This window comes from Triturus cristatus, chromosome 10 (assembly GCF_964204655.1).
Source record: "Triturus cristatus chromosome 10, aTriCri1.1, whole genome shotgun sequence".
NCBI classification, from domain to species: Eukaryota; Metazoa; Chordata; class Amphibia; order Caudata; family Salamandridae; genus Triturus; species Triturus cristatus.
In genome coordinates, this window is record NC_140593.1 from 1,166,141,992 (window position 1) to 1,166,161,319 (window position 19,328).

The window sequence follows — 19,328 nt, forward strand, 5'->3', positions numbered from 1 at the left end:
ACTGGCAGCCCAGGGGGTTGGGATGTGGATGGAGTGGGGGCAGAAGCATTCATCTGCGCCATGCCTTGTGGCAGCAATGCCATGGTGGATGTCAGTAGGGCATGATAGATCCCAGCTACATTTCGATGATGTGCAGAGGTGGCTGCCATCTTTTCCGCCTGCATACGCACCATGTCCTCCATGAGCCTCCATATGTGTGCCAGCTCATGACAGGTATCGCTGGAGCCACTCTGAGCGGACAGCTGTTCTACTCTCCGCATCATGACTCCAGCGATGTTAGTCAGGACTCGTTGGAGACCATGGGGCGGACATAGACACCCGAGGATGGTGTCCAGTTTGGCAGCCAGGATGCCGAAGCCCACCGCACCTGCTCAGCTGTCTCCATCTGGCACACCAGCACACGGCGTTGGAAGGTCATGTGTTGTTCCTGGAGGTCTTGGGAGGGTGCCTGGGTTGTGGGTGCCTCCTGCTGGGTGGTTTGGGTGGTGGGTGGGGTCTCATCGATGTAGCTGGGCTGCCCTGAGCCTGGAGTTGAGTGGCGGATGAGGTCAATGATGTCTTGGATGGTTTGGGTGTCGATGCTGGCGTTGTCTTCCTCATCATCCGTGAAGAGTGGCTGGGACTGCTCTACAGGAGGTGTTGACGGTGCCCCTGCGATGTGAAGGGGAGATGGTGTATTACAATATGTCCACATGTGTGTAGACGCATGGTACAGGTTGACATTCAGACGGCATGGCATTGTACATTGTGACAGTCTGTAGATCTGAACGATGACCCAGAGTCATTGTGGGTGTGCACTGTGCTCTGCTTGATTGTGCATGTGTGCCATTGTGCCCATCTCCACCCATCCCCCCAGTACCTGGTGGTCACTCGCCCTGTTGTGGTTGTGCTGTGTCCTGTCGAGCAGTGTCCGGTCCCCTGACTACAGCCACAGTCTCCACGCTGATGACTGTCGACATCAACTGCTCCATGTCATCCAGCTCCAGCTGTGGCACTGGGCCCCCACCTCCAGTCTGCGTTGCTGCCTTCTGGTTGGCGGAGAGTTTCTCCTTGGTCTTCCGCTTGATGTCATTCCATTGCCTCTTGACCTCGTCCATTGTCCTCTTGTACTCTCCGACGGCATTCACCTTGTTGACGACGTCCCGCCATATTGCAGCTTTGGTGCCCAATGACACTTTGGAGGTGATGAAGAGTTGTTGATGGTGTTCCATCACCTCTGTGACTATGATCCGGTTCGCCTGTGAAATGAACTTCGTTTTCCTTGTCTTCTTGTCCTTGCCCTTCCCTGTCCCCGTGGTCCCAGACTGGTCGTCCGGGGTGTTTGTGGGGTTGCGCTCATCCTCTGCGCCTGCTCCGGCTCCCTCCATGATGCATGGGTGTGGGTCAGTTTGTGTGTGGGTGTTTCTTCTTCTTTTATGGGGATTTTCCCACCTGACAGGTATGTGTTGCAGGCCTGGGGCTGCTTATTGCTGATTTCCTCATTGCGCTTTGGCCCATCGCAGGTTTTTTGGGGTTGTGTTTTTATCTCCATCGAGGTGGTTTTATCACAGACATTGTCCGCGGTTTTGGTAGACTATCGCATGCTACAGCCTTGTTGTAAATCCCACGTTGTCACGGGGTTATTTTCCCGCGATGGGCTGCGATATTGAAAGTTGCGTTATGCTACTCTTGCGGTAGTTATCGTGCTGGAGCAGGGTTTTCTATTTAAACCCGAACATCAGCTTATATTTTTGTATGTCATAATTAAAATCACTAATAATTAATTATTAAGTATTAATTTTTGTCGAGTGTTTTAATTAATCAACCTTACTAATGAAAGAACAACACATGGGAATGCAATTGCATGGCTAAATTAATAAGTGAACTAAGTTGGTGTGCAAATTAATTAAATAAGTGTGATTAATGTGCTATTTGTTATGTGTTTGCGCTTTAAAATAATATGTTTTAATGTTTTTTTTATGTCGCAAATGGCTAGATAAATACATACACATAAGGGTATTAGTGGGAATTAACACTGTATAATCAATACAATGTAGTAACGTTGTTTTATGTTTCTTTTTAATTAAGTTGTCCATTTTGGCCTGTTGAGAAATGGCCGACATCTACAGCCTGCATTTGAGTAGATGAAATATGAAGAGAGGCCTCGCTGAATATGATTGAACATGACCTCGGCCTCTGTCTGAGCTAAAAGTTATGAAAGGACGACAACTCTGGGATGTTCGCCAGATATCCTTGGAGGAGAACAATTGTCACAAATGAACATTTTTGATAAACTCGCGGTGGCTTCACTGTGAGTGATATAATTCCGGAGAAGAGCATCCATGGATGTTGCAAAATTTAGTTGTGCTTCCTATTTCCTTGTTTTTATTTTTGAGATATCCGAGAGCGGAGGTTTTTTTCTAATGTTGCAAGCTAACATCCTTTCCTGCTCGCTCTGCTCAACGGACATTTAGAGCTTGTTTGTAACTTTTAAGATGTAAGTTTTAGTATAAATATAACTAGACTAGAGAGGGTCTAAGGCCACTTCTTCCTGAACTTATGCTCAAGAGGATCGATGCTGACAGAAAGGACGGCGACTCGAGAGACTTTGATTCTTTACTGAGAGACCGACCTGTCCTAACTTAACATTTAGCCAGAATAGGTAAATATGAGAATAATGATTTTGCAATTGAAAGGCTTTCTTTATGAATTAATTTAGATAAAACATTCTTGTTTGAATTTCAGTGTCGGGTGGTTATTTCTTTGTCATATTATTGAGATCTCAAATGTGTTTAAACTGTTTTAATCATGACTCGAGACAATTCAATTTGATTGCATTGACCTCCGATTAGGTGCAGATTGATTTAGGGATTCTCTCTTATATTCAGTGTGGATAGAGTAATAGAATGAATGTTGGTGTAATGGGCCCCACCAGCGTATGATGAATGTATGTGCGCATGACTGTGAAATTACTCTATCCGTGGAAGTTGGGAGAATTTATAAGCTCTGATCTGCAGCAATCGCACGTTCTTGTGAATATACCCCCAAGAGTACTGAAGTACGGAGTTTTGAAACAGCTGCCTTCCAGCTGTTGTCAGTATTGAGATAGTGTGCACACTGTGTAGTCACGTCAGTAAGCCTTCGTGTAAATAGTTACATTAGATGATGCTGTGTCTTTTTGAATGGATAAAGGTGTTAATGTGGCACCCAGAGTTAACTTTTTGATGAATAGTAAACATAACCATCAGTTCTGTCCAGGTTACATGGGATGTCGTCACCAGCCGGGTAGCCATATGGAAGCTGCCTGCTATGTGGTGTTTCCCTCATGTGCGGATATCTGAGCAAATCCTGTATTTGGCATGTTCTCCATCTGTCTCCATGGCTTTCGCATGTGGGTGCACTACTTGCATGAAAACTTTTTCTCCTACCCCCAGTCTGCTGACGAGCAGTGAATGCCGTTCGCTGAACAGTACATAAAGGGGCACTGTAGCACATCCATGGTTTGACGTTACCTGCTTCTGCAACATGGTGGCCAGTCATCGCTCCTGGGTACAACTGGATAGCTGGGGTGGCGCAGGGTGCAGGGCTCCTGCATGGGAATGGCACAGAACAGACGGTTGTGTTTGATAAATCGTACATCCCGGATTCATTCTCATAAAGAGGCAGTGAGCATGTTTTTGTTATTTACATGCATACTTTCTGGGGAGGTGCACACACAGACCTCATATTGCCCCAGGTGTATCCATCTGGAGCCACCTGACAGCATTATTTCAATGCTACATGCTCATCCCTCCCCTGTCTGCTGTGGCTTGCAGAGATCTGCTGTGAGGCAGTCCCTGGGGAGGAAGACTTCTTGTGGTAACTAGAGACCAACCATTCTGATATTCTCCAAGGTTCGCCACCTCTTCTGTGAATGAGATGCATCTCCACCCAAACCTGTTTCCAAGACCTGGTTGCCAATGGAAGGGGAAAGGCACGTTTATTTTCTGCCTGGAATTCTGCATTGAACCCTCATGCCAGCCTGCCTCCATGAAGGTCGAGGGCAGCGAATACCGTATTTTAAGTGAGCTAAAGAGTCATGAAGAGCAAAGGGACAAGGTGTAGAGAGAGTAGAGACAAGAGGAAGCTGTACAAAAATGAAAAGGTGAGAGAGAGCGAAGTGGCTTTACAAGAATCCAGGGTTGTAAGGAACTCTGCAGAATCGGGGTGAGTTTTTGGGACAGTCTGTGGAATTATGGGTAGCAGAATCTGCGATGTCTGCCAATCCCTAGTATTGATAGCCAGAGAGTTAAGAGACAAGAGGGGAAGAGTGCAGTGCCTCAAGAAGCTGCAACATGAAACAGAGGTGTTAGAGAGATGACATGCCCGAATGAATGAATGAATGAATGAATGAATGAATGAATGAATATAAGCTTTATAAAGGGCAAACTTAGCCCAGGGGCATCAAGGCGCTGCGGAAAGGGATCAAGATCAGAGATGTCCATAGGTAAAAGGGCTTACAGATTCAAGCTGGTGAAGAGCCAGGTCTTCAAGGCTTAACGGAACAAGAAATGAGTTTTCAGAGCTGAAATTGAAGGAGGGAGGGAATTCCACAAGTTGTCTGCAGCCTGCGAAAAAGGCCCCCCCACCATCTGGATTTCCTGAACCTGGGAATTGTCACCAGATTCTTGCTGGCAGATCTTAGCTGCTTGCTGGGGATATATCTCCGAAACAGTTTTTTGATGCCTTTTGACCCCATATTTGTAAAAAGCCTTGTGCACCAGGCACAGGGCTTTAAACACAATTATCCGACCCAGTGGAAGCCAATGCAGGCTCCTGATGGTAGCCGATACAGAGTGGAATTTAGGAAGGCCCATCACCAGCCTGGCAGCGGCATTCTGCACAAGTTGAAGTCGATGTAGAAGCCCCTTATTTATCCCTACATGAAGGGCATTGCAGTAATCTAATCTAGACAGCACAAGGGCCACCACTGCCTGTATGCACAAGGGGAGTGATAGGAATTGAAAGATCTTTTTGAGAGTCCTTATCATCCCGAAGCAGGTAGAAACAGTTCTATTTATTTGGAGGCCCCGAGAGAGTGATGTGTCCACTATGATGCCTAGATTTTTGGCACTGAGGCCAGGGCGAGGGCATGATCCAAGCGTATCTGGCCACCAGGCCTCAGACCAAATCTCCTGTTTGTCCCTGAAAATTAATATCTCGGACTTATCCCCATTGAGTCTTAGATAGTTTTCCAGCATCCATGAAGCCACCGCCTGCATGCAGTTTTTAAAGTTTGCTGCTGACGCTTCGACCATCTCTGTGATGGTAATCATGATTTGAGTGTCATCAGCGTAGGATAACACTGCTGGGCCAAAAGATGTTACAACCCTGGCAAGCGGGGCTACATACATATTAAAAAAGGTAGGACTCAATGAGGATCCCTGGGGGACTCCACAGAACAACTGTTTAGGCGTGGAGAAGAATTGACCCATCTTATCTCTTTGTGACCGTTCCATGAGGAAGGATGCAAGCAGATTAAGGGCAAGGCCCTCAATCCCTTTTTCCCAGAGCCTCCCATCAGGAGACGTCCCTTTCTTTAGCACTAGACTGTAAGCGTACAGGAGGCAGAGAGACACAAAGTCACAACTTCCTTCCTTGCCAAACAGAAGTGCATTTATGAAGATGGTGACAAGGCAGGTAAACTGCTGGCTTGGATCTGTTGTAGAGAAAGGGAATTCATGTATTTTAGTGAGCTGAAACTGGAAACGAAAGATGTGACATTGAAGAGTTAACACACATATCTTCTACAGATTTGTCTTCAGTGGAATTTGGACCATATCCATATAGACGTGATAAGGAAGCAACCCTTATATTTTGGGTGACCACCGTTATAGCAGAACAAATAATGGAAAAGCAAAACATCTTCAATTCATGGGGTATTGAGATACAAAAATATGAACCTTTGAGATATCCTGGACCTTTCCTACCTGTCTAAACAAGAGAAGGATCATTTGCATCAAGAGGCACAGTATTAAGGTGAGCAGTGGGATCAGGAAATAAACAAGATCGCTTGAAAACGTAACCAATGTGAAGCCCCTGAATGAAAGTTCCCGAGACATCATGGAATACGGACAGAAAGCTCAAATGCTTATTCACAGTCAAAGGGGGAAAGGGAACACATGGATGTAACTCTTAGTTGATCCTTACAATAAAGTTTGAAAAGTCGAATTACAACTACCCCTTTTAAATATTTGTTTGTGGAATGTGCATGGGTTGAGTAACACCTTACAAGAGAAGGATGCAAGATCTTTTTTACAGAATTACAACCTTATTCTGCTACAGGAAATATGGTGCCTGGAGGCATTGCACATAGTGGGTTATGTAGGGTTTCATTCCCCAGCTGAAAAATCCCAGAAATATGGTCATCCAAAGAAGGTATCATTACCTGTTGCTCAATTAAATACAATTGGGTCACGGAGCAATTGGATATGGGAATTGGCTTCAAGTTATTAAAGTAATCACAATGGCGATCAATAAACCTTGTAGGGTTCTGTTGCTCTTAAATTTGTACTTAAACCCGAATAAAGTGAAGAAAGAGGCTCATATGGCAATATTGATTAAAACATTACAAATATTGCAGAAGCAATACAATTCCGCAATAATATTGATAAGCGGGGAATTTAATACAGATATTAGCAAAACTGGTGCAAAGGGGAATAATCAGATTAGGGCCATGTTCAGGAATAAATTGGCGAAATTAGGATTTGGGATTTTTAATAGAAATTTAATGGGGGATTACCCAGCATCGATTACCTTTGTCAGTGGCACAAAAAGCGCAAAAATTGATTATACTCTAATTAATGAGGCAGCATTACCTAATGTAAAATATTTTTACATCCAACCGCGTTCAGAGAGTGATCATTTTCCAAAATTAATTGGGATCCACCACAATAACACACAGATCCCAATCGTAAATAATTTAATGTCTCACCTATAACATTTGATTTAAAACCCTTAAAATGGCAAGGTGAGAGGATTATGGAAACAATGGCGGACGTTTATCACACTGCTGGATCAATTGAGTGTATAGATAGTAACTTAATGCAAGAGGCAGTAGAATCAAAATTCAATAATAGAGTAATGGCGTGGCAATATTTGAGAGATTGGCTATTAGCTACATTTTTATTAAAACCTCAACGGTTAAAATTAATTGATGGAGGGTGTAGTATAAAGAATCCCTGGAACAACAAAGAATTACGTAGGCAAAAAGTACAAATAACAAGAGAAGCCAGACTTGTGGCACAGGCACAAAGGCAAGGAATGCGACTCACTATTAACTCGCTTCATTGTTTACAAAAACTAAAAATCAAATATACAAAATTCTGGTGGGAAAAGAAAAATATATATTCAGAAGATCTATGGAATAAACTTCTTGAGTCCAGTACACAAAAATATAGTAAAAAAAATTGGCTGGCAAATAGTAAATGGGCTAGTATTAGGAAAAGAGAGACACGTCAAGTGCAGAAATAGATGCGGCAACTTGGGAAGCTCATGTCTCTACACTGTACTCATTTGCGGGAACAAAAAACATCAATGATATACTACTGTCTCAGGAGATTTGTAAATCAGTGCTGGGAATAGTGGGTGATAATGATGTACTGTTGTCTCAGGCCATTTGTAATTTCACCCAAGGGACAAAAGGAAGTAAAGAGGAATCAGGCTTTCATATAAGGGAAAACCGGATGACCCTATTGGACAATACAGATGAACTCAAAGGAATAATAAAAAGTAAACAAATTTGAGGGAGCACCAGGTCCAAACGGTATCCCAAATGCTTTATTTAAAACTGATGTAGGTTATTGCGCACAATATTTAACTCCAATGTTTAATGATCTTTTTTATACAAATCAGATACCAGAGTCCTGGAAAGGTAACATTATTCAGTCCATATTTAAAAACAATAATCCAGGAATACCACGCAATTATAAGCTTAAATCGCTAGGCGATGTTGAGACTAAACTCTATGCATTCTGTTTAATGGAACACCTAAAAACATGGATGGAAGAAAAACAACTAATACCAAAGTTCCAGACAGGATTCAGAGCAAGAATGGGGACATTGACCAATCTTACCGCCTTAACCCTGCTGAAAGATAAGTCGAAACAGAAAAAAAACCTGTTTGTTTGCATGTTTTATCAATGTCAAATCTGCCTTCGACTATGTACCTAGAGATCGGTTGTGGCAAAAAGTTTAGGAATGGGGAATACCGGAAGACTTATCAAAGGCAATTGTGGAATTATATACATAAACTTGGGCCCAAGTCAAAATAGGCGATGGAACCCGTGTAACATCTAAAATCAGGACAAATATTGCCCTTAAACAAGAATGTGCTCTGGCCCTAAGCCTGTTTAATTGATACCTATCAGATATTGCAGACGCTTTGGATTTAGAAAGCAATCATCCACCATTGCTTGCAGAAGAGAAGTTGGGCTGGCTACAGTATGCGGACGATATAGTCTTATTAAGTAAAACACCAATAGGTCTACAACCGAGTATGAATGCCCTAAATAAATATATGGCAACACATGGGCTTGATCTGAAATTAAATAAAACTAATGTGATCCGGTTGGTTCATTTTAAATTTAAAAATCATGTGTGGTGGCTGGAAGGAGGTAAATTGGAGGAAGTGCACTGCTACAAATATCTGGGATTTATTATGGATAAGCACAATACCGGTAATCTCCACTTATTATCAGTTCAGTCCAAGGCACAATCATTAACATATGGCTTCAAAATATTGAAATGAAAATTGAATTGTCAATCGTTAACATATTTACTTAAGGTTATGGAGGCCCCGCTATTACCTTCACTATCATAAGGTACAGAAGTTATGCTGGGTTTGGAAATAGATATGTTGAATAGAAGCCAAATAAAAGTCTATGGAGCCGTATTCAACATTTCAAAATCAGTTTCACCTGCACAAATACAGCTAGAGTTTGGATTAAAAAATCTGAAACATCAGTGTGAAAGTGCTTTTATAAACCTGTGTTGAAGACTGTGAGCAGCAAAAAAAAAGGGTCTATCAGCTATTTATGCTGGAAGGAAATAGAGGACCAACTGTCTAGTACTACAAATGCACTGTAGGGAACTCATTTAATTTTATCTATGAATGATTTAGGCATACAAGATGCCTGGTGAGCGATAACGGTAAAGGCATCTTTTAAACAAGCGCTAAGATCTGCAGCGCATATGTCATAAAATCTAACAGATAAAAATGCTTTTTCACTAAGGAGACATGCCTGGACAGCAATACATTTGTATTCCTGCATAGGTCCTCAATCGTATCTGGCAGAACATTTTTTCTTAAGATTGAAACATCAATTTATGCTACCCCGGTTTGGTATTATGGAAACTAAAGACCTTGTTCAATCCTGGAAAAAACAGCCAGAGAGCCTTTCTTGCAGATTATGTGGATATATGAGTGAATCACTAACTCATTCATTCTGTGTTTGTCCTCTTCCCTTACCGCATAGGAAAATATGCTGAAATCGCTATTTAGAAATATGGGAAATTGTACATGCCGGCAAGCCGTTAACACCTGGCTAAGTGGACGTTCAGCCGTGCTTGCGTGTAGGGGAGTAAAGTTTATAACTCCTTTATTTAAGGAAATTTCAAATATACAGGACTAGTTTCAAGTTTCTTTATTTCCTGCATAGTTACTTAAAACCATTGCAATATTACCGCATAAAATACAAAAATTTATGTAAAATCTTTTAACAATATATGCAGGATTTCCTCCTTTTTCGCTGCCTTTTTGTTTTTAAAATTAAGAGTCGAAATCTTCAGATTAAAACCAAAATGAAACCCATTGTCAGATAAGACTTTACAGATATAAAATCAAGATTAATTGTAGACATGTTATGTGTCCTTATGTAACTGGATGCTATAATTACAGTCTTGTGTTCCTGTGGACCAGTCATGGATTTCTTTTAACAGGTCATTATGTTTGTTTTGGTCCCCACTCGTTGTGAGTATTTTCCCTTGCCTCCTGGCAGTTTGTCCTTGTAATGATCTAGATTGGGACATGTTCCTGTCAGCGGTGTACTGCAGTGCCAATGCCTGGTTCTGTTTTTGTTGTTTTGGACATTTTTTGTTCAGCTAACATAAGGAATTTTACCAATCTGCAGTTTAGTTGTATATTTTCTGGGTTTAAGCAGGCTAGCACCACTTGACTCCTGGTGCGGTTGCCTTTCTGTTTGAAGGGTTCTTTGAGAACCTGTTGCCGTGCTTGGTGCAGTTCCTTGCATAAACAAATCAGGTGTAGTATATCGCCTTGTTTGGCTGTGCATAGCCTGCACGGCTCTTGTGCTGGTGTCCTCAGCCATGGTGGAAAATGTTGAGCGCAAGGAAAGATTCCCATCCTATGCCTCAGAAAATTCATTTTTATAGACTTCGGGTAACCCTTGTTGAAAAATGGTTGCGGTGCCAGTGATTTGTAGGAGTTAAGAGTCATCCAGGCTTGCGATCTGTTTGAGAAGCTTGCTTTGTCCTTCACCAGAGAGATTTGTTTTAAGGTTTTCCAGTTTGGTAGATTCTAGGGCTAGCTGAAGGAAGCTTCTGGCTTGGGAATGCTCCCTATGCTGTATGTCCTGCCACAACAGATTGTTTAGCGTGTTTGTGGTGGCATTTCTGACCCTGTGCAAGCAGATGATGTAAGCACCATACCTAGTTAGATCTTGTCGTAGGAGGCCAAACTCCAACCTTATTTGAGCAGGTTATGTGTAGGACGGAAGGCTGAACATGATTCTATAGGCTTTGACCTGCGTATTGGATACAGGACTAGGAATACTGGCTATATTCTGTTTCACAACAACATGTCCTAAGAGTAATGAATTATTATTGGTATTCAAAATGCGTTGTTTTTAGTTAAATTATGTCTTTCCGAAAAATAGCATTTGTAAATGTTTTAGCTTTTTTAAAATAATCTTTGATAATTAATATGTACTGATGTAATGGTTTTAAATAACTAAATACAATAAAGATCTTCTTCTAAGAGGTGGGAATGGGCAGTAAACTGATTGAGGAGGCATTTGTGATGAATATGGAGGCCATCTATGTGCCTAGGGTAGGAGGATTGGAAAACGAGATAAGGAGTATTGTGAGTGATTGCCCAACTAGGACACTGGCCATAAAGAAGTGGGAAAGGCTAGAATTGAGCCTTACTGAGGCAGAAATGGCAGATGCATTGGCTCAAATGCAGGCGGAGAAGGCTCCAGGCCCCAGTGGGCTACCCATTGTTTTTTTTCACAACATGGCAGGCAAAGTGACTAGGCAGTTGCTCCTAATTTCACTGAGATGCTCTGCTTCAGGAGTCATTATCGAATGATTTGCATATGGCCACAATTGTGCTTATAACCAAGGCACGGTAACCTGCATAGAAGTGTGACTCATAGAGGCCAATTTCATTACTCAACATCGAGGCTAAACTCCTGACAAAAGTGCTGACTGGCTGACTCCATGGGGTGGTGGCTGACCTAGTGTATTTGACCAGACAAACCTCATGCCCTGTCATTCAACCAGCATGAATCTAAGAAGACTCCATACGAAAATAGCACAGCCTAGCACAGGGAGAGAACCCTGAGCAGTGGCATCCTTGAAAGCCAATAAAAAGTTTGATTCGGTAGAATTGCCTTTCTTGATCCTGCATCTAGAACGGATGGGATTTGGATCCCGCAACATTAACTGGATTAGATTATTGTATCAGAAGACCCGTGACAGAATAAAAGTTGATGTTAGGTAAAGCGGCCATGTTCAAGATGATAGCCATGCCTAAATTGTTGTATGTACTGCAGAATTGCCCCTATAAGCTGCCATAAATATTTTCATACGAATGGACGCCCTAGTGTATCTCAAGGCGAACACTGTGCCATGAATGACCCTCTCCCATGTATCATGGTTGTCCTCCCTTAAGCCAAAAATTATCTTCAATTTGTCAGCACTAGTATTTTGTCACAGGTGCTCTCATATGCCATAAGTTTCCTACAGTATGCCAGTCTCAGCAGTTTTCCACAGGTGCCTCTATGCCAAGAATTACATTTAGTTTGCCAGCGCCAGTATTTTGTCATGACTGTACCCATATGTCAAGTATAACCTCTAGTGTTCCCTCGTTTTCAGAATGCCAGTGCCATAATTTAGAAATAGGTATCTCTTTAAGGCAAGAATTACCTTCAGTATGCAGGAGTCAAGGGCACACCTGCAAACATAACCTCACATTCTCACTCATGCGTGTATGTGTGTGTGAGAGAGAGAGACTGGGAATGCATGAAAACACCTCCACACTTAAGTAGTCAAACACAAATCTAGCTAAGCAATGAGGTGTACATATTATGATTCGTTTTTTGCATTATCTATTTTAATCTGATAAATAATTAATTAAAATGGGGTGGAATTACCTTTCACAACGCTTTGGAGCCGGTGGATCTGTGAACAAGTAGTTTGAAGATGGGAAAATTGCCTCCTCGTGAACAGCAGTCAGAATGCCAAATATCACATCCCCCTCCCTGGCATACGACTCTATGGAGTCTGTGACAGAAAGCTCACAGCCGGATTGCTGGTCAGAAGCTGCATGTGTAAATGTAGCTGCCCACATGTGTGCATGTTTAATAGCACTGATCAGAATGATTGAAATGATCTTGTTCCATTGATTAGCAGGCATCCTTTTCCACATTCTGAAATTGACTCAAAAGAAAAGAGCAGTTAGAGTTTGGTGGCAAATTAGCATTTTTTTATACATTACATGTTCATCAAAAGTTAGGGCCAGATTTACTAACATTTTGCACTGGATTCGCATCACAAAAGTGATGCAAATCAGTGCAATATATTTTGTTGGAATTTATTATCTAGCACACCACTTGGAGGGTCAGGACACACTCAGGTTAGTACCAGGTACCTGTTTAAGATAGAGGAATCCTTCTGTTTCCCTCTGGCTCGAACAGAAGGCCAGCAAACTAGTCTTTGTGAGTAACTCTGGAGGTCCTGGGACGGTGAAGAAGATCCAGTCCTTGTCTCCAGGCAAAAGGTAACAGATCAGAGGGACAAACAGGACAGAAATCCCAACAGGACAGCAGTCTTTTAGAGCAGCTGTCCCGCAGAGTGGCAGTTCTTCCAGCAGTACAGCATTCCTTCTTTCTGTCAGAGTATGCACAGGTCCATAAGTGTTTGGAAGAGTAGGTGTCTGAGGTCCTAAATTTATGACATGGTACTTGGTTCTAGAAGGTGAGAGAAGCTTTTAGAGAGTAGCTTTGAAGAACATGGAATTTCCTGCCTTCCCTGCCTGCCCTGGCTCCAAGCTGGCTTAACCCCTTCTGTGCCCATGACGTGCTGGACACGTCATGGAGCACAGTCGAGCTGTGCCCATGACGAGTCCAGCACGTCATGAGGCATTCCCTGGGGAATCCCTCTGGTGAGGGCACCAGAGGGATTCCCTTTTACTGAAAATAGCCTCGGAAGCTGGGGAAGAGCTTCCCCAGCTCCCGAGGCCCCTGCTTTCAGTGTAATGACGATCGGTGCACACGTTGCGCCGACTTCATTACACTGAAACTGAAACTGGAATGCTTGGGGATTGCCACAGGAGGGCGATCCCCAATCAGGGATCCACCAACTAGACACCAGGGAGGGGGGAGCGGCCCCTTGGGCAAGGGCCTTTGCTCCCTCCAAATAATTTTGCCATAATTTATTCTTTTTGCCCCCGCTGGGGGGCAGATGGGGGCAGTAGCCCCCATTCTGCCCCCCGGGGGGGGCAAAAAGCCCACTAGACACCAGGGAATTAAAAAACAAATACAAATAGGGATGGGGGCTGCCCAAAACGGGCAGGCCCATGCCCCCACCCCACCCCCCAATTATCACAGTCTTTCTGCCCCCCTGGGGGGCAGATGGGGCATTGACCCCTAATCTGCCTCTTCGGGGGGGGGCAGAAAGCCCACTATACACCAGGGATTTCTTTTAGGGTGGGGGCTGCCCGAAACGGGCACGCCAATGCCCCCACCCACCCACCACCATTACAGCCTTTCTGCCCCCCCTGGGGGGCAGATGGGGCGTTGGCCCCCAATCTGCCCCCCCGGGGGGGGCAAAAAGACCACTAGACACCAGGGAATTGTAAAAAAAATAAAAATAGGGGTGGGGGCTGCCCAAAACGGGCAGGCCCATGCCCCCACCCCACCCCCCAATTATCACAGTCTTTCTGCCCCCCAGGAGGCAGATGGGAGCTGTAGCCCCCAATCTGGCCCGCCCTGGGGATGCAGAATGCCCACTAGAAACCACAGATTGTTTTGTTTTATTAGTGTAGGGGTAGGGGCTCCCCAAAATGGGCATGACAATACCCTACCCCACCCCTCCACCAAAGAAATTCCAGTCTTTCTGCCCTTCCCGGGAGGGCAGATGGTGGCAGTGGTTTGCAATGTGCATACCTGTGGATTTTGGGCCCTAGCGCAGTTGGCACGTAGGCAAACCTAGCAAACCCTTACATTTTTTAAAACTAGACACCAAAGGGAATCCTGGATGGGGTGACTTCACTGGCTCTCACCAGGTTCTGTTACCCAGAATCCATTGCAAACCTAAAAATGTGTCCAAAATAACACATTTTCCTCACATTTCTTTGGAAAGTTCTGGAATCTGTGTGGGTCCACAAAATTCCACCCACCCTGCGTTCCCCAAAGTCTTCAGAGAACAATGGTACCTCACTTGCGTGGGTAGGCCTAGTGCCCGCATCAGGCAAGGGCCCAAAACATATTGAGGAGACATCAAAATTACCTATCACAAAACAACCTGGTTTTGCAAAGGGGGTCCCATGAGTTTTTGGCCCCGGGCTTGACGGCCATCTAGGGAAACCTACCAAACCCACACATTTATGAAAACTAGACACCCAGGGGATTCCAGGTAGGTATGGCTTGCGTGGATCCCCCAACGTTTCCTTACCCAGAATGCCCTGCAAACCTCAAATTTAGCTGAAAAAAATCACCTTTTTCACACATTTTTGTGGGGGAAATTTGTGGCATCACCGGGCTGACACAAATTTCCTACCACCCAGCGTTCCCCTGGGTCTCCCGATAAAAACGGTGCCTCACTCGTGTGGGAGGCACAAGTACCCGCGACAGGCAAGGGCCCAAAACGTATTGAGGCGATATGAAAATTGCCTACCTCAAAACTACCTGGTTTTGCAAGGGGGGGTCACCTGGGTTTTTGGCCCGGTGCTCGGCGGCCACCTAGGGGAACCTACCAAACCCACACATTTCTGAAAACTAGACAGCACATTTTTGTGTGGGAAAGTTGTGGCATCACCGGGCTGACACAAATTTCCTACCACCCAGCATTCCCCAGGGTCTCCCGATAAAAACAGTGCCTCACTCGTGTGGGAGGCCCATGTACCCGTGACAGGCAAGGGCCCAAAACGTATTGAGGCGACATGAAAATTGCCTACCTCAAAATGACCTGGTTTTGCAAGGGGATCACCTGGGTTTTTGGCCCGGTGCTCAGCAGCCACCTAGGGGAACCTACCAAACCCACACATTTCTGAAAACTAGACACCCGGGGGATTCCAGGGAGGTATGGCTTGTGTGGATCCCCCAAAGTTTCCTTACCCAGAATGCCCTGCAAACCTCAAATTTAGCAGAAAGAATCACCTTTTTCACACATTTTTGTGTGGGAAAGTTGTGGCATCACCGGGCTGACACAAATTTCCTACCACCCAGCGTTCCCCCGGGTCTGCCGATAAAAACGGTGCCTCACTCGTGTGGGAGGCCCAAGTACCCGCGACAGGCAAGTGCCCAAAACATATTGAGGCGACTTGAAAATTGCCTACCTCAAAACGACCTGGTTTTACAAGGGGGGTCACCTGGGTTTTTGGCCCGGTGCTCGGCGGCCACCTAAGGGAACCTACCAAACCCACACATTTCTGGAAACTAGACACCTGGGGGATTCCAGGGAGGTATGGCTTGCGTGGATCCCCCAACGTTTCCTTACCCAGAATGCCCTGCAAACCTCAAATTTAGCTGAAAAATTCACCTTTTTCACACATTTTTGTGTGGGAAAGTTGTGGCATCACCGGGCTGACACAAATTTCCTACCACCCAGGCGCACTACGTTTAGGACCCTTGCCTGTTGAGGCCACGCTTGTCTCACTAAGAGGCAGCTAGAGTCAGAATCGATTGAATTTATTTATTTCCATAGGACATTAATGAATGGGGAGTCAGTGCTCTGACTCGAACCTGCTTCACGCAAATACCAAAGCCGGGAACATTTGCTTAAAGCTACAAGTTTGCCCGCAAGAAAGGAAGCATTTTGACAATTTGTCGAGGAAACATTTCATTATTTGACCCCTATTTGCATAGGAACAGTCATGGTTGCGTGTAGCTATGTTTTCATTTTGGTTATATATATGGCTGCGGTGTGTGGTAAATTTAAATTACCTAGACTTAATTTATGCGGTAAAATACAATACGAATAACTCAGTAAAAATAAGAGGCAGAATCCGTGGTATTCGAGGGTATAATAGGGAATTTATTCCTTACAAAGGAATGATGATGGTTCGAACCAGGCAATCGAGTTCCGTCACCACGAAGGTTCAGGAAGGGATCAGCAATACATTATTGACAGGTTATAATATATATAGTAAATGCATTACAGTAAAGACAGATGCAGGAGGCGTAACAGCTGATAAGAATACACATACGTAATGAAAAAGGCGTTACAATAGGCGTGCATAGAGGCGTATACTAAAAACGTCATTATGATGATGACACAAGTGGGTGGATCCATAAGAGAATCCTGCAAAGTCAGCAAAAATGCAGCCGCATGACGTGTGATTGACGTGTAACTAGAGGGTGAAGGGAACTTGACATTTAGCCCTACATGAGGAGACAGAAGTCTGGGATGTCAGGACAACCTAGTCCCAAATCATATCTAATATCTTGTGTTTAAGGAACTATATTATCTGGAAGGAAAGGTCTTTTCAGACAGAGCCTATTCTATACTGACTGCTAGTGCGTGTACAAGCGTCTAAGTGTCTACATGAGATGCGAGGGGGCATGGGCCTACCATGGTAACGAAAGTCATGAATTACTTGCACGGAGACAGTAAGGCCGGGCCCTTTGCTCTGCAGCTGGAGGGATTTTTACCTAAGCTACTAGACAGGAATGCATTTCTTGAGGAGCGGAGCAGATAACTTGAAGGCTGAATACAGTTTTGGCAGGCAACAGGCTGGGCTAGGCACCGTTAGCCGCGCAGGAAGTAAGACAAAGTTCATGGATACAGATGCAGGTCCAGGCTGGAGCATTCAGAGGCAGAAGCAGGAAAAGCTCGATGGCAGAATTCAGGGCCTACCTTGCCAGAGCTGGAAAACGTGAAAAGTATACCATATAAAGACGGTGGCAAGGCATACTTAGGAACGGAATATCTGACCCATTCATGGCAGATCTGAAAGAGGACATATTAACGTTGGACACAATTGTATTTGCGTCTTCATAGCTTGAAGTGGAGGGAACATACATGTACTTGTAGCATGTACATGGAGCCGTTGGGGTCAAGATAGGGGACACAATTGACCATAAAAATTCATATTTCCTCATTCCCTCCTTGTCCCCTACGGACCCTTCATGAAATATCGATCTTCAGGAATCCATCAATCTGTTCATGTAACATCATTTGCTCTTCTTTCTTCTTCCGGGATCTTGAATGAAAACTTGAATGTGGAATACACGATGTGGCACACAGGCCGCAAATCGCTGGTCCACATTGTAGACATAGGCAGCAACTGAATACTATGAGAAGGCCAATACCTAGGAAGGATAGGACTTTCCATCCCCAGGCTGACAACACGCTCCAGAACCAACCGGACCATGTCCAGGTGCCTGGATTCTGATGTATCTGGTTTGCAATCTTGTGAAGACGAGTTATGGCTTTATATACGGATGGCGCGTTTTCTGGGATGAAAACACAGCAACTTGATCCGATGACCCTACAAGCTCCGCCCCTATCGGCTAGGATGACGTCAAGGACAAGACGATTTTGGAGAACAACAATCCGCATCGCAGACTGCTCCTCTGTTAAGTTGCCTAGGGCAGAGGTAGTTTCATTCACTACTGCTTCAAGGGTTCTGGTTAATCTACGTATCAGTTTACTGTTTGAGACAACACCTATGTAAGGAAAGAGACCTTTATTGAAGTCTGTATATTGTTCCCATGCGGTTTCAGTGTAGTCAACAATCGGGATATCTCTCTGGGGTCTATGGTGTACTAGATTGGTATTTCTATGATAATCAGGAGGGGCTAGGAAAACAGGTGGCAGAAGGAATGCAATGTAACAGGTACCGTCCCAATCTAGAGGTAGGCGTATATATGCGGTATAACCACATATGAAGTAGGAGTGACGGGAAGCTCTAAATGTAGACTTGCCTTTATCACTGAATTCGATCACAGTAGTACATTTACTATGACCCAGGTGTACTGAACCATTCTTTCTTACACATAATTCACCTTTGACTGGTAATACGGACATAGCAGGCAAGACTAGTGCAGCTTCGGATTCAACATTCAGAATCATGAGGTTAAGTGTAAAGTTACCTAATCCATATACTTCATTTTCTAGATCAGTTCCTGTTCTTTTGGGAAGTCCCTCCTTGTTAGGATAACAGGCTTTAAGCAAAACTAAGTTCAGGTTTCCCCATACCCAGTTGCTCTGGTAAACTACAGTGTTTGAATCTAAAGAGTTAATCAAACTAAACCATGCTCCACAGGAACCATTGTGTGTGAACGGGTACGGAAAGAGAGGCAGAACTCCTTTGTACTTCTGATAGGGAGGGAGTCGGCCACATATCCAACAATTTGTAGCATTGCTGGTCTGATGGGAATGATGTAACATACTAATGAATGTGTTGTTGCGCAGCGCAAATCTATAGGACAACTCATGTGGAGGTAGTTCACTAAAAGAATGTTCGGCTGTAACATTGTAAGCAGAATAAGCACGCTTGAAAATAGGATAGTACATGCGCAACAGTATACTTGCAGCAATAATAAAAAGACTTAGAAAAAACATAATCAACAGTGTCACTATACAGTGACTATGCAGTGATTTACAGTATGCATGTTTCTTGAGCTGTTTCTGTCTATTTCTCTCTCTAATTCGGTCTAGAGGATACATGTCAAAGACTAAATTCAACCGATTCACCTTGGAGAGGACTTAAACAATCGAATTGTCTGACTTGCTAGACCTTAGTTTCAGTTTATAGTTTTGAGATTCGGTCTTTTCAACCAGGGGGAGTTTTGAATCAGTCTCTAAAAGGGGGCAGGGCTGAGAGTTCAGATCAGACGGTAGTC

General features: G+C 44.1%; 1 protein-coding gene across 1 annotated transcript in view; it reads right to left on the reverse strand.

Moving 5' to 3' along the window:
* The window catches only part of LOC146796858 (vomeronasal type-2 receptor 26-like), a 116,456-nt gene extending 103,846 nt beyond the window's left edge, over positions 1-12,610 (reverse strand). The window contains exon 1 of the mRNA XM_085631394.1: positions 12,414-12,610. Coding sequence (XP_085487520.1) covers positions 12,414-12,610 — 197 coding nt within the window. The remainder of the gene's footprint in view (positions 1-12,413) is intronic.
* Between the last annotated feature and the right edge of the window lie 6,718 nt (positions 12,611-19,328).